Source organism: Scyliorhinus canicula, chromosome 11 (assembly GCF_902713615.1).
Source record: "Scyliorhinus canicula chromosome 11, sScyCan1.1, whole genome shotgun sequence".
In the NCBI taxonomy this organism is placed as follows: Eukaryota; Metazoa; Chordata; class Chondrichthyes; order Carcharhiniformes; family Scyliorhinidae; genus Scyliorhinus; species Scyliorhinus canicula.
The window spans coordinates 167,673,166-167,688,398 of NC_052156.1; the positions used below are offsets into that span (position 1 = coordinate 167,673,166).

General features: G+C 48.8%; 1 protein-coding gene across 1 annotated transcript in view; it reads left to right on the forward strand.

Moving 5' to 3' along the window:
- Window positions 1–15,233, forward strand: part of sema3d (sema domain, immunoglobulin domain (Ig), short basic domain, secreted, (semaphorin) 3D) — a 372,874-nt gene that overhangs the window by 219,241 nt on the left and 138,400 nt on the right. Inside the window, exons 6-7 of the mRNA XM_038811982.1 lie at window positions 7,874–7,993; window positions 8,193–8,286. Coding sequence (XP_038667910.1) covers window positions 7,874–7,993; window positions 8,193–8,286 — 214 coding nt within the window. The remainder of the gene's footprint in view (window positions 1–7,873; window positions 7,994–8,192; window positions 8,287–15,233) is intronic.

Below are 15,233 nucleotides of genomic sequence, written 5' to 3' on the forward strand. Positions count from 1 at the left end.
CCCTCTCTCCCCCCCCCCTCTCTCTCTCCTCCTCCTCCTCCCCCCCCCCCTTCCTCCCTCTGTTTAGTGGGGGGGGGGGGGTGCGGCGTTAGTGGGGGTACTGTGGGGTGGTGAAGGGAGGGGTCTGGGTTAGGGCAGCTGCGTGCAGAGGGGGGGCGACGGTGCGTTGGCCCCGGGCATCCGTCGCCCCCCCCTCTCTGCCCGCCGCTGCCCCCAAACCCCCCCGATGCCGCAACCCACCCCCCCGATGGCCGCAACCCCCCGATGCCCGCAACCCACCCCCCCCGATGCCCGCAACCCACCCCCCCGATGCTCCCCCCATGCCGCAACCCACTCCCCCGATGCCGCAACCCACCCCCCCCGATGGCCGCAACCCACCCCCCCGATGGCCGCAACCCACTCCCCCGATGCCGCAACCCACCCCCCCCGATGGCCGCAACCCACTCCCCCCGATGGCCGCAACCCACTCCCCCGATGGCCGCAACCCACCCCCCCGATGGCCGCAACCCACCCCCCCGATGGCCGCAACCCACCCCCCCGATGGCCGCAACCCCCCCGATGCCCGCAACCCACCCCCCCGATGCCCGCAACCCACCCCCCCTCCGATGCCCGCAACCCCACCCCCCCCCCCGATGCCCCCCCCATGCCGCAACCCACTCCCCCGATGGCCGCAACCCACTCCCCCCGATGGCCGCAACCCACTCCCCCCGATGGCCGCAACCCACTCCCCCGATGCCGCAACCCACTCCCCCTGATGGCCGCAACCCACTCCCCCGATGGCCGCAACCCATCCCCCCGATGCCGCAACCCATCCCCCCGATGGCCGCAACCCACCCCCCCGATGGCCGCAACCCACCCCCCCGATGGCCGCAACCCACCCCCCGATGGCCGCAACCCACCCCCGACACTGAACGGCGTCAACCATCATCAATGGTTGACGCCGTTTTAAATCAACTGTGATTTTCGCCGACGTGACCCGTGGCCACGTCGGCGGGACTTCGGCCCATCCGGGCCGGAGATTTAAGGTCAGTGCAAATAAAATGAAATCCCGCCGGCGCCAGCTGTTTTCACAGGCTGCCGGCGGGATTTGCACAACGCCGGTTTTTTACCGGCGGGAGAATTCGAAAACCTGCGGGAGCGGAAATGACGCCGCTTCCCGCCAATTCTCCGACCCTGCGTGGGGTCGGAGAATCCCGCCCTATAAAGTTACAGAATAAACACTACAATAATGCACCCCCCCCCCCCCCCCCCCCCCCGGGTTGCTGCTGCTATTGACCCAGTTACCTATCTCTGAGCCAGGAAGTCCAGAAAAGGCTGCCATCGTTTATAGAACCCTTGTATTGATCCTCTCAGGGCAAATTTGACCTTTTCCAATTTTATAAATCCCGCCATGTCACTGATCCAGGTCTCCACACTTGGGGGCCTTGCATCCTTCCATTGTAACAGAATCCTTCGACGGGCTACTAGGACGCAAAGGCCAGGACACCGGCCTCTTTCGCCTCCTGCACTCCCGGCTCTACCGCAACTCCAAAAATCGCGAGTCCCCACCCTGGTTTGACCCTGGATCCAACCAACCCACGACACGTCCCCGCCACCCCCTTCCAGAATTCTTCCAGTGCTGGGCATGCCCCAGAACATATGGGCGTGGTTCGCAGGACTCCCCGAACATCTGGTGCACCTGTCCGCACCCCCGAAGAACCTACTCATCCTAGTCCCGGACATGTGGGCCCGGTGCAGCACCTTAAATTGGATGAGACTAAGCCTCGCACATGAGGAGGAAGAGTTGACTCTCTCCAAGGCATCCGCCCAAGTCCCGTCCTCTATCTGCTCCCCCGAGTTCCTCCTCCCATTTAGCCTTCAGCTCCTCCACTGACGACTCCTCCACCTCCTGCATTACCTTATAGATGTCAGACACCTTCCCCCTCTCCTACCCACACCCCCGAAAGCACTCTGTCCATCGTCCCCTGCGAGGGCAGCAAGGGAATCCCTCTACCTGTCGCCTAGCAAACGCCTTTACCTGCAGGTATCTGAACATGTTCCCCTGGGAAGGCCAAATTTATCTTCCAGTTCCCCCAGGCCCGCAAACCTCCCGTCAATAAACAGGTCCCTCAATTTGCTGATGCCCGCCCTTTGCCACCCCTAAATCCCCCATCCGTGTTCCCCGGGATGAACCGATGGCTGCCACCCAGTGGAGCCTCCATCGAGCCCCCTGTTTCCCCCCGATGCCGTCCTCCATTGTTCCCAGATTCTTAGGGTCGCTGCCACCACCGGGCTCGTGGTAAACCTCTTAGGGGAGAGCGGCAACGGTGCCGTTACCATGGCACCCAGGCTCGTACCTCTACATGACGCCATCTCCATTCTTTTCCACGCCGCCCCTCCCCCCTCCATCACCCATTTACGCACCATTGACACATTGGCTGCCCAATAGTACCCCAGAAGGTTGGGCAGTGCCAGCCCACCTCCATCCCTTCCTCGCTCCAGGAACACCCTCCTCACTCTCGGAGTCCCATGTGCCCACACAAAACTCAGAATACTGCCGGTCACTCTCCTAAAGAAGGCCCTGGGGATAAATATGGGCAGGCACTGAAAAAGGAACAAGAACCTCGGAAGCACTGTCATTTTGACGGACTGCACCCTCCCCGCCAACGACAATGCACAGCGGGAATACTGTGTACAGTTCTCAGACCCCACCTTCAAAAAAAATATTGGCCTTGGAAGCAATGCAGCACAGATTTGTTTGTGGATTATGATAGGAGTAACACGCATTGCTGATTGGAAGCTGGTATTCAACCTTCTTTAATACAATTGAATGGTTTGCCAAGCCATTTCAGAGGGCAGATAAAGGTCAACTACATTACTCGGGTCTGAAGCCACACACAGGCCCAGCCCAGAAGAGGAGGAAAGTTCTCTTTTTTTAAAAGGCATCAGTGAACCAAATCGGGTTTTACAACAATCCAATAGTTCCATGGTTACCATTCTCAATATGAGCTTTCATTCCAAGCTCAGGAGATGAATTTAAATTCCCCAGCTGCTATGATGGGGATTTGAAGCCACATTGCAAGGTCATTAATCCATGCCCCTGGATTGTGAGGCTCATGACAGAACAACTATGTCCTTGCTAAAATGTTACCAGTTTCTCCAATGTTTACATTATGAGGAGCAATTGCATAAATAAGATTTCTGTAATAATGTTGAGAGGGTGAGTTTATTGAGGTTTTTGGGATTTTGATAGCAATTGATCGGGTTAATAGAACATAGAACATATAACATAGAACAGTACAGCACAGAACAGGCCCTTCGACCCTCAATGTTGTGCCGAGCCATGATCACCCTACTCAAACCCACGTATCCACCCTATACCCGTAACCCAACAACCCCCCCTTAACCTTACTTTTATTAGGACACTACGGGCAATTTAGCATGGCCAATCCACCTAACCTGCACATCTTTGGACTGTGGGAGGAAACCGGAGCACCCGGAGGAAACCCACGCACACAGGGGGAGGACGTGCAGACTCCACACAGACAGTGACCCAGCCAGGAATCGACAGAAACTTTTTCCATTGGTGGATCTAGGAACATAGCCTTAAACTCCGAGCCAGGCAATTCGGGCGGGAAGTTTAGATACACTCCAAGCAAAGGCTGGTAACCGTATGGAACCCTCTCACACAGAGGTGGGGGTCAGTTCATAATGTTAAACCTGAGATTGGTAGAATTTTGTGAGTTAAGGGTATTAAGGATATGGAATCAGGGTAAGTATATAAAGGCAGGATACAAATTAGCCATTTTTTTGAAAGATGGAACAGGCCAGAGGGGCTGAATGGCTTTCTCCTGTTCCAATACGAATGAATTTCTATTGAAAAGCAACATGGAAACACATGTTATGTAATTACTGAATTATCTGGGTGGTGTGGCCCAGTTAAATGCTAAATGTTGTGTGTTTACATTTTAATAGTGACTTTTCTTCTCGTGTAAGATTCGGTAAAGGGGATTTTGATGAGAAGGAATGTTCCTGGTACAAAAAGAACCATTGTAACTTGTTGAAAATGAAAATGAACATTAGCTTTGGCAAAAAGGAGTCATGTCAAAGGTTTCCCAGGACCCCACATCAAATTACATCGCTCCAAAATCCCATTCAGAAAGATTGACTTTGTGACACATAATATGATGAATGTCACTTCTTGCTGCTAGGTGCCAGGGGTCACATTAATGAAACACGTTTTTTGGCAGTTTCAGCCAAGCCCCCTGTTGATACCAGCCCAGAGGGCAGGATTCTGAAACTGTGGTTGAGGTTTCATTGTCGAATAATTTGCATGGGGGCCCTAGTTAGTAGATTTCAACACTTTAGCCTCGAGGACCGTTCTGTCATCACATTTATAATAATGACAATAATTCATCTTTATTTATGCGCATTAAATCGAATGTTCCACAGATATATTCTCCCTCGCCCAGAGATGAATATCAAATCAATGACTTGCTAAATTGAGTTATTTCTGTTCTGAATTTTAGGAGCTCTTAATAAATAAACTGCTGTTTGTATTCTGTTAACAATTGACCACAATCCTATTTAAAAAATAATTCCATTAAATAAAACTCCATCTACACTTAACCTGTACAATAATTACCTAGTGCGGAGTTCTTTGTTACAGCATTTGGCAATAAATAATTATCCCCCGAATCCCTATTTTTCGCGATGTGCCAAGAAAATTGAAAAGATGCAATGAAAGAGAAGAAGAAACTCACTTGTCATTGTGCATCGGTAAACAACATTGTTAACAATCCTGATCCCATCTGGACTGTATTTTGCTGAGATCTGAGTCAGCGGAATGAAAGTTAAAATTCAACACTGTGAACATAAATGTTTTTGATATCTACTTTGAGGCGTAATTAAATATTAACCTAGAAGCACGTTACAATGAGAACAACAATCTAATCCAACATATAGAAGTAATGAATGTAGACCAAAGGATCTGACAGATATTCAATACCGATCCCAATACAATATTTGTTACAGACAGTTTTAAAGTGGCGCAATCTTTTCAGTGTTATTGTAATGATTTTCTCTTTAAGTTTTCTTTGAGATTTGATGATGATGACTTCTTGTTTTAAAAAGAAAACCTGTAGTAAGGCCCCCTTTGCGGCTCACCCAGTGGATGCAGTGAGTCTCTGAGTCAAAATGTGCTGAGAAAGTTGCTGGCTTTCATCTCCAGTCTCTACGGATTACGTTGACCTCAGCTGGTTGGCGTGGTGCTTGGGTGAGAGGGAATGAAATTAGCTAAGGTTCCCAATTCTAAACACAATCAAACTTCTCCTGCTAGCTATGCAGATGTGCACATTATGTGGGAATATAGGAACGTGGCATTGAGCTTAACCCTTCCACTTTGTCATCGAGGGCTCTGATGCAACATACTCTGTGATTCCATAGCCCTTTTGCTTCGAAGAAGGAGGCAGGAATAAATGAGTAATAGTCACTTGGGCGATGCAGCAGATGCTGCTCAATGTTTGGGGTTGCAGCAAGGAGTTGATGGCGGTGTGAGAGAGAAAAACTGTTCTTATGGTGTGGGTGGCAAGAGAAAAGACTCCGATTCAGGCTATCCCACTCCTAACGCTGGGTTTTTTGGTGGTTGTTGTGATCTCAGTAGAGATCAGTAACAGATTGGGGGGAAATCTGAAAAACAGGTATTGACTGAAAGAATGAAGCCACAAGGTTCACCGTTTAAAACAAAATTTTACTGCACAAAACATGAATACTAACAAATACACTCGCTCCATCTTAAATAGTCTGCAGTGTTAAAGATATTAAAAGCGTAATGCACATAGTTATTGTAACTTCCACCTCTCAAAAATCGCAATTGAAAGAGTCACCATTTGGCCTGAGTGTGGTTTGAAAAATTAATTTCACGGTTGAGATTTCTTTGGCCTTCTGTTTACTTCCAGCGAGGTCGACCATTTAAATCTCCACAACCACCCCACAGTTGGAGGTTCCTCACTCGGGTCTTGATGATAGAAACCTCAGGTCACAACTCTCCTGGTTCGAATGTTTCTTTGTAAATTCTGGAGTCTTGCATCTAGAAATTCTCCCTCTCTTTTCAGCTGGGCTATTTCAGAAGTCTAACTTAAAGTCATTTATTTTTCAAGTGTTTAACCCCTTTAGCCAGCACATAGAATTTCAACTGATTCCTGCTTGAAAGTGGTGTTCCCTGCAGTCAGCATGTAAACTGAACTGGATGAAAACAGAGCAGCACATGTGACTCTAGTGCCCACCCCGCTGTAATTAATTTCCTATTGACCCTTTGAGTGACTATTATGTATCTTCAAGGCAGTTTGGTCACATGATGAGTTAGTTACTGGAAGCAAGTTGCTTTTACAAGAAATCATCTTCCAGAAAAAACTAGTTCAGAAAGGGATGATCCGCAACATAAAGTATGTTCTCCCTGCCCCCTCCCCGCTCCTCAAAAGCACATGGCCCATTACAAAGTGCTTTTCTCAATTATAAAATCTCATTTTTTGTCATTGCTTAAGATTGTCTTGGGGGTGAGTACGGAGTGCTCGAAACATGGATAGACCAACTCCTAGAATCTGGATCGACTGATTTAACCTTTTCTATGAAACAGTGTGTCATGGTCAAGAGTATCCATTGAAAATGATGGGCGGCACGGTAGCACAGTGGTTAGCACTGTTGCTTCACAGCGCCAAGGTCCCAGGTTCGATTCCCGGCTTGAGTCACTGTCTATGCGGAGTCTGCACCTTCTCCCCGTGTCTGCGTGGGTTTCCTCCGGGTGCTCCGGTTTCCTCGAACAAGTCCTGAAAGACGTGCTGTTAGATGAATTGGACAATCTGAATTCTCCCTGAAAGTTCCCGAACAGGTGCTGGAATGTGGCGACGAGGGGCTTTTCACAGTGACTTCATTGAAGTGTTAATGTAAGCCTACTTGTGGAAATAAGGATTATTATTATTAACCAGTAAACGTGAATCCCAAATCCATCACCACGTTGGCTCAGATGTGAAGTCCTTTTTGGAGTTGAATTTCCCTATTAATTACTGTTTATATTATAACATGATGGCTGTCCTTGTTTTACCACCAGCATCAACATTTTCAGCCATACACTTCAAAGAATGTTGCATTCTTTTCCAAATATTGTCACCAGACCTCATGCAGGAGTCAGTGACAGAGTGTGTGGGGCTGAGGGATATGACATGCGGCAAACACAAAACTCAATGACCTATTGGTGCTTTGCACTGGTAATCTTTGAACTAAAATGAAAAGGCCCATGTGTCCTCATTTCGCTGACTGCCCAATCACACCTCCCCCCCCCCCCCCCCCCCCCCCCCCCCCCTTACTCAGTAATTGAGAACCTCATGATAATAAATAACCCTAACTGCCATGGGTTTATGTTTCTGCTGTGGCGCAGTGGTTAGCACTGCAGCCTCACGGCGCCGAGGTCCCAGGTTCGATCCCGGCTCTGGTTCACTGTGTGTAGTTTGCACATTCTCCCCGTGTCTGTGTGGGTCGCACCCCCACAACCCAAAGATGTGCAGGGTAGGTGGTCTGGCCATGGTAAATTGCCCCTTAATTGAAAAAAATGAATTGGGTACTCTAAATTTAAAACAAAAATGTTTCTGTTGTGTGTACATTGCATCTGTAATTTCCCATGGGGGTGTCACCGTCATTTGATTGTTCTTAACTTTTAAAAGATACTGCTACTGATTGAAGCAAGTTTAAAGCGAGGGTTACATACCACAGCAAAGAGTTTACAGCAGAGCTTTGACTGCACAATACTCGGAGGGGCAATGATCAGAAAAGTCAGAGGCCGAGATTTGTGAATCCATTTCTTTCAGACCCATACTAATGATTCTTTTTGTTTCCTGAACAGAGAGAGTGTGCAAATTTCATCAGGGTCCTTCATAATTATAACAAGACCCACGCGTATGTCTGTGGCACTGGAGCCTTCCACCCGATGTGTGTCTTTATTGAGCTGGGACCCCGGGCAGAGGTAATGTAATTTTAGCTACTGTTATAAGTGGTGCATGGCAGGGAAAGCAGTAAAGTGGAATGAATATCATCCATCATCTCCCTTCAAAGGGATTTTCACAACACTTTGTTGATATTTTAAATAGATGGTACACTCTTAATACAAAGAGATTCATTCATTCAAAACATATTTCTGAGAGGTAATCTTTTTTTTTTATCAGGAGCCTGTGTTTCAACTGGACTTACAAAGTCTTGAGTCTGGAAGATTGAAATGTCCCTTTGACCCTCAGCAACATTTTGCTTCAGTGTTAACAGGTAAAAAAAAACATTGCCCTTTTGTTTGGTAATGTAATGAAGTGAGAATTCCTCAGGCTGCGAAGCAGGCAAATGTTATTTACACTTTCACTGGGACTCTTTATTTGTGTAAGAAAGGAAATTCCAATTATTTGCAAGAAGTAACATCTTTGTAATTATCTGTGGAGAGAACAGACAGCATCTGTCGTAAAAGTTCTAAGATTTGAGCAAAGTGCTTTTGTAAAAATGTAAAGTTTTTATATCCAGTAACAATATCGGACGCAATTTAGTGGCCTCGTCCCGATGGACTTGGGTGTCGGGATGAGGTCTCTCGTGAGAATTGTGACGCTCAAAATGCATTGTGAGGTTTCACGAGACACTGTGATCTGGATCTCGCCCTCACTGGGCATGGTCCTGATCAGCATATTTAAATGAGCTGTTAGGCTCACGCGCGTTTCCCCTGGTGCCTGGACCCTAATGTCCGCTCCTGGGTTCCCTCATCATGGCGCCATTTAGTACTGGTTTCCACAAACGTGGAGCAGTCGAAATGGCATCTGGGGAGGTCTCCCCGGCCAGCAAAGACCTGGCTGGCCGGTGACAGGGTAGGGTAGCACCCTGGCACTCTCCCAGCACCTGGGCACCTTGGCACTACCAGTCTGCAACTTGGCACTGCTAGGCTGGCAAGAGCACTTCCAGGTTGGCACTGGCAGGGATTGTGACCCTTGGATCTTATCAGGTGAAGGGTGTTTGAAAGGGTGTAGTTTGGGGGGTGTGGGGTGGAAAACAGGGGGGGGGGGAGGGGAAAAGATTGCGACCAGACAAAATGGTGCCCCGATCTGCGAGGAGCCTAGGGCAGTCTTGGTGAAGAGAAACTCCTCAAGGCCAAAAGAAATGGCCAAGTGCCGTTGAATAGTGCGGTGCTTCCCGGGGTTGCAGCTGCTGAAAACGCCCCACTAAAATCGACGGAAACAAGGGGTGGTATTTTCCCCCCCCCCACCCACCCCACGGCAGGTGGGAGAATCGCCGGGGCGCCACACAAATCGTGCCACGCTGACCCGACCTCCGCACGCGATTCTCCCACCCCCCTGAAACCAGCACAGCGCAAATTTTACATTTTACTCAGATGGATTTGAAACTCACACATCTGCATCTTTGGTTGCGATACAAAACAATAGAGAAGGCATACTCAAAGGCTCTCTGTTCGGCAAATTCCCTTGAAAACATCATTTGATGCATTTCAATATCTCTAAAATTGGGTGCAGGGACAGAAAACCCCACCTGTGTGTTGCTGAAGCAACTTAGATGCTGAGGATGAGGCCATCATAGAGTCATCTGGTTAACTGAGCACTTCTGACCTCCACCTCCTGATGCTAATGACTCCTTGACATTTTTCTCCATGTCCCTCATCTGTGAGTCACGGCCCTTGCCAAGTGGAACAAGGGCAGGAACTGTGGGCAGTGACATATTGACTGATGCTGTCCACCAATGCAGCCCTCTTGACATGTCCACACTGAGTTGTGAAAATAATGCCAGTAAATTGCACAGGCTGGCGAACATCAATTTTCACAGTGTGGTCAACGGGGCACCAGTGTTTCGACCAGGTTATTGATTCCATTGTCTGTTAGTGATTTCAGGCAGTACCGAAACAGTCCACTCACTGGGTAAGGTTACCAAAGAGGTTGGAGGACAATCCTGCCTCTGAAGAGGAACATGCAATGTATTGGCCAATTGAATAAGACGGCTGTGATTGAAATTGTCTTCAGGGTAAATAGTAGACACCTTAAAATGGAAGTTGACACCGGAGCTTCGGTGATCCCGTCCAATATCTTCATACAGGAACACAGTCTGGAAGCTTGAAGAGTATTACAGCCAAGCTTTCGCCATACACCGGGGAGATTTTGAGGGTCCTCGGAACAACCAAGGCCCCAGTGGCTAGACGGCCTATCTGCCTTTGGTTGACTGAAAATCATCAAACTATCTGATGGCTGCTCTAAGATGTCTTCAGGAGGTGTGAAGACATCTTCTACGAGGAATTGGTGAATCAAGTGGGTAAAAGACAAGCTGGATTCTCCTGTCATGTAAATGCCCGTTGAAGAAAAGTGTGTTTTATCAAATGGCTGCAGTGATGTCATTGTGTGGGTGGAGCTGGAAGCTCCTTTGAGCTCTGTTTTAGTTTCACTTTCAGCTGGAGAGCTGCATTCAAACCAAGCAGACGTATACTGGTGTCTGTGTGTAAAACAAGGTGTTTAGATCACTTGATAATTTACAAGTGATAACAGTTTCTGTAGAGATTTCAAACCTGCTGTCTTTATTAAAAAGTGTTTTGGCTTTTGGATATTGTTAGGAAAGTTACTAAGAGTTACCTATGGAGTACTGTATCTTTTTGTGGGGTTATCATTGTTGGTAGTTGGTAAGATGTTTACTGTGTGTTCATAAAACATTAACTGGATTCATAGAATAAACATTGTTTTTGTTTAAAAATACTTTTAGATCTCTGTTGCATCACACCTGAAAAGTGGGCCCTTGTGCTCCCCATAACCAAAATCTATGAAAAGTTGTGGGTCAGGTGAACTCCATGATATACTTTGGTGTTCTCTAAACCCTGGCCCATAACATTCCGTTTCAGTGGCTAAGTGCCGGCGGAAACGGAGAATTCGCGGGGGTTTTATGATTGCGGGACCGGTGAGTGACTAGCAACGGCCACAGGTGAAACTCCCGAAAACGGGCAGAGAGTGACCTAGCCTGTGGTCGTGCATGCACACGGCACCGCCTTAAAACATGGCGCCGGCCGTGTGCCGACCCGACTCGCCAAAGGCCACCACCTGACCACCCCCCAGCAGTTCCCCCAGCCCTCAGGGAAGCCCCTCCCCAGCCAGCGGCGTGGATCTCAGTCGAGTTTGGCGGCGCTGACACAGTCCGCAGCCACCACGCCAGGTTCCTGATGGTTCAGACCACATGTGTCCCACATGGTCGGGAATTCTGCCCACCGGGGGTGCAGCATCGCGGGAGGGCCTTCCGATGCCATTCTAACTCCATTGTAACGGCGTGCGGTGTGATGACGCTATTTAGGAGGGGGCGGAGACTCGAAAACCGGCAACAAACCGGCGCTGCCGCTGATTTGGGTGTCGGAAGGTATTCTCCGCTCAATCGCCGACTACGATATTGACGTCGGGCAATGGAGAATCCTGCCCAAAGATATATGTCAATCTGGATTGTCACCCAAGTTCTTCAGTCAGGCCATACGCATTGCATCAGAAGGTTGGAGCAGAGCTAAAGAGATTGGAAGTACTGCGTGTAATTAAACTGGTTACATGTTCAGTGTGGGCGGCACTGGTAGTCCATAAGACCACAAGGCATAGGAGCAGGATCAGGCTATTCGGCCAATCGAGTCTGCTCTGCCACTCAATCATGGCTGATATGTTTCTTATCCCATTCTCCTGCCTTCCCCCCATAACCCCTTATTAATCATGAACCTATCTATCTCTGTCTTAAAGACATTCAGTGATTTGGTCTCTACAGCCTTACGCGGCAAAGAGTTCCACAGATTCACCACCCTCTGGCTGAAGAAATGCCTCCTCATCTCTGCTTGAAAAGATCGTCACTTCAGGGGCTGCACCCTCTGATTCTAGTTTTTCCGACGAGTGGAAACACCCTCTCCACGTCCACTCTATCCAGGCCTCGCAGTATTCTGTAAGTTTCAAAGAGGTCCCCCCTCCTCCTTCAAAACTCCATTGAGTACAGACCTAGAGTCCTCAACTGTTCCTCATACGACAAGCTATTAATTCTGGGATAATTCTTTCGAACCGCATCTGGACCCTTTCCAAGGCCAGCACATCCTTCCTTAGATATGGGGCCCAAAACTGCTCACAATCCTCCAAATGGGTCTGATCGGAGCCTGATACAGCCTCGCAATATATCCCTGCTGTTGTATTCTAGCCCTCTTGAAATGAATTCCACCATTGCATTGGCCTTCTGGTCTACCAACTAAATCTGCATATTGACCTTCAAACAATCTTGAATTAGGACTCCATTCCTCCTTCCAAAGTGCACAACCTCACACTTTTCCACAGTGTATTCTATCTGCCATTTTTTTGCCCACTCTCCTGGACTGTTCAAGTCCTTCTGAAGCCTTCCTGCTTCCTCAACACGACCTGTCCCTCTACATATCTTTGTGTCATCTGTAAAATTAGCAGCAGTGCCTTTAGTTCCTTCTTCCAGATCATTAATGTATAACATGAATAGCTGTGGTCCCAACACTGACCCCTGAGGCACATCACTAGTCACTGGCTGCCATCTGAAAAAGACCCCTTTATCCCCACTCTCTGCCTTCTGCCAGTCAGCCAATCCTCCATCCAAGTCAGTACCTTTCCCCTAACACCATGGGCTCTTAACTTATTCAACTAGATCACGTCCACTGGCTCTCCTTTGTCTAACTTCCTTGTTACCTCCTTAAAGAACTCAAACAGATTTGTGAGGCACGACCTCCCTTTGACAAAGTCGTTCTGACTCAGTCCTATTTTATCATGCACTTCCAAGTACTCTGCAATCTCATTTAAAAAAAATAAATTTAGAGTACCCCATTTTTCCAATTAAGGGGCAATTTAGCATTGCCAATCCACCTATCTGCACATCTTTTGGGTTGTGGGGGCGAAACCCACGCAGACACTGGGAGAATGTGCAAACTCCACACAGACGGTGACCCAGAGCCAGGATCGAACCTGGGACCTCAGCGCCGTGAGGTAGCAGTGCTAACCACTGTGCCACCATGCTGCCCTTTGCAATCTCATCTTTAATAATAGACTTTAAAATCTTACCAATGACCAAAGTCAGGCTAACCGGCCTATAATTTTCCGTCTTCTGCCTCCCTCCCTTCTTAAACAGCCGTGTTACATTAGCCACTTTCCAGTCCTCTGGGACCCTTCCTGCCTCCAGTGATTCCTGAAAGATCATCACTAATGCCTCCACAATCTCCTCAGCTATCTCTTTTAGAACCCTGGGTGTAGTCCATCCAGTCCAGGAGATTTATCCACCTTCAGACCTTCAGCTTCCCCAACACCTTCTCCTTTATGATGGCCACAGCACTCACCTCTGCCCCGACTCTCTTGAACTTCTCTCTCGAGTCTTACAGCGCAGAAAAGTCCCTTTGGCCCATCGCGTCTGCACCAACAATAACTACCCCTAATCTGTCACTGATCCCACTTACCGGCACCTGTCCCATATCCTGGAATGTGAGGGTGTCTCAGGTGCTCATCCAAGTGCTTTTTAAAGATTGTGAGGTTTCCAGCCTCCATTACCTTCCCAGGCCGTACATTCCACATTCTCAACACCCTCTGAGTGAAAACAACATTCTCAAATCCCCTCGGAACCCCCTGCCCCACACCCTGAAACTATGCCCTCCTGTGATTGACCCTCAACCAAGGGGAACAGCTGCTTCCTACTTATCCTGTCCAAAGTTCTCATAATCGTATACACCTCAATCGTATCCCCCCCTCAGCCTTCCCTGCTCGAGAGAAAACCATCCCAGCCTATCCAGTCTCTCCTTATAGCTCAGATGCTCCATCCCAGGCAACATCCTGGTGAATCTCCTCTGCAACCCTCCAGTGCAATCACACCTTCCTATAGTGAGGTGACCAGAACTGCACACAGCACTCCAACTGTGGCCTAACCAATGTTCTGAACAGCTCCAACATCACCTCTTTGCTCTTATATTCTATACCACGGCTGATGGAGGTAATTGTCCATCTGCCTTCTTAATGACCCTATTCACCTCCTCTGCCACCTTCACGTATCTGTGAACAAGTACCCCAAGATCCATCTGTTCCTCTGAGCTTCCTAGTATCCTGCCATTCATGACATCCTCCCTTGTCCTGTTTTTCTTCTTCCAAAGTTCAATACCTCGCACTGATCAAGGTTAAATACCATCTGCCACTGCTCTGTCCAACTGATCAACCCATCTATATCTTCCTGTAACCTTCAACCCTCTTCTTCACTGTTAACCACCCTTGGTGTCGTCTGTAAACTTACTGATCATTCCTCCCGCATTCTCACCTGTAAACCCTCCACTGACTGTGCCTAATCAATGCATACTCTTCCAAGTGGAAATTAATTAATTCAGAATTTACTCAATAGATTCCCTACCATTGAGGCCCCCCTTCATTCTGATTCTTGACCCCTCACCCCACCTCATAAGGGCAGGGCACCCCTGGACCCGATCCTGGCACAGATAACTGGCACCTTGGCACTGCCAGGGTGTCTGCATGGCAGTAACAAGGTTCCAGGCTGGCAGTGCCATGGTATTTGGGTGTCAGGTGGGAGTGTTAGGGTGGCACAGCCCAGTGCCCGACCACCCAGGGCCTCCACTCATCCTGGTGACACCCCCTGAGTGCCTTTGCACGTGGTCCACGTTTGTGGAAACTGGTGCTAAACGCAGGCACGACACGGTCCCCCAGGTGCGGACATTCAATCCCAGGCCTTGGCAGATTCCGGGGTAGATATATTTAAGTGAAGCCAACTGCTCACCTAGATATGCAAATCTGGATCCCGCCCAGTGAGAGCGAGATCCAGATCACGATGTCTTGTGAGATCTCTGTCTTGTTATGCTCTATGTGTAGCATAAGCGGCTTCCTTAGAACATAGAACATTACAGCACAGAACAGGCCCTTCGGTCCTCGATGTTGTGCCGAGCCATGATCACCCTACTCAAACCCACGTATCCACCCTATACCCGTAACCCAACAACCCCCCTCCCTCCCTTAACCTTACTTTTTAGGACACTACGGGCAATTTAGCATGGCCAATCCACCTAACCCGCACATCTTTGGACTGTGGGAGGAAACCGGAGCACCCGGAGGAAACCCACGCACACACGGGGAGGACGTGCAGACTCCGCACAGACAGTGACCCAGCCGGGAATCGAACCTGGGACCTGGAGCTGTGAAGCATTTATGCTAACCACCATGCTACCATGC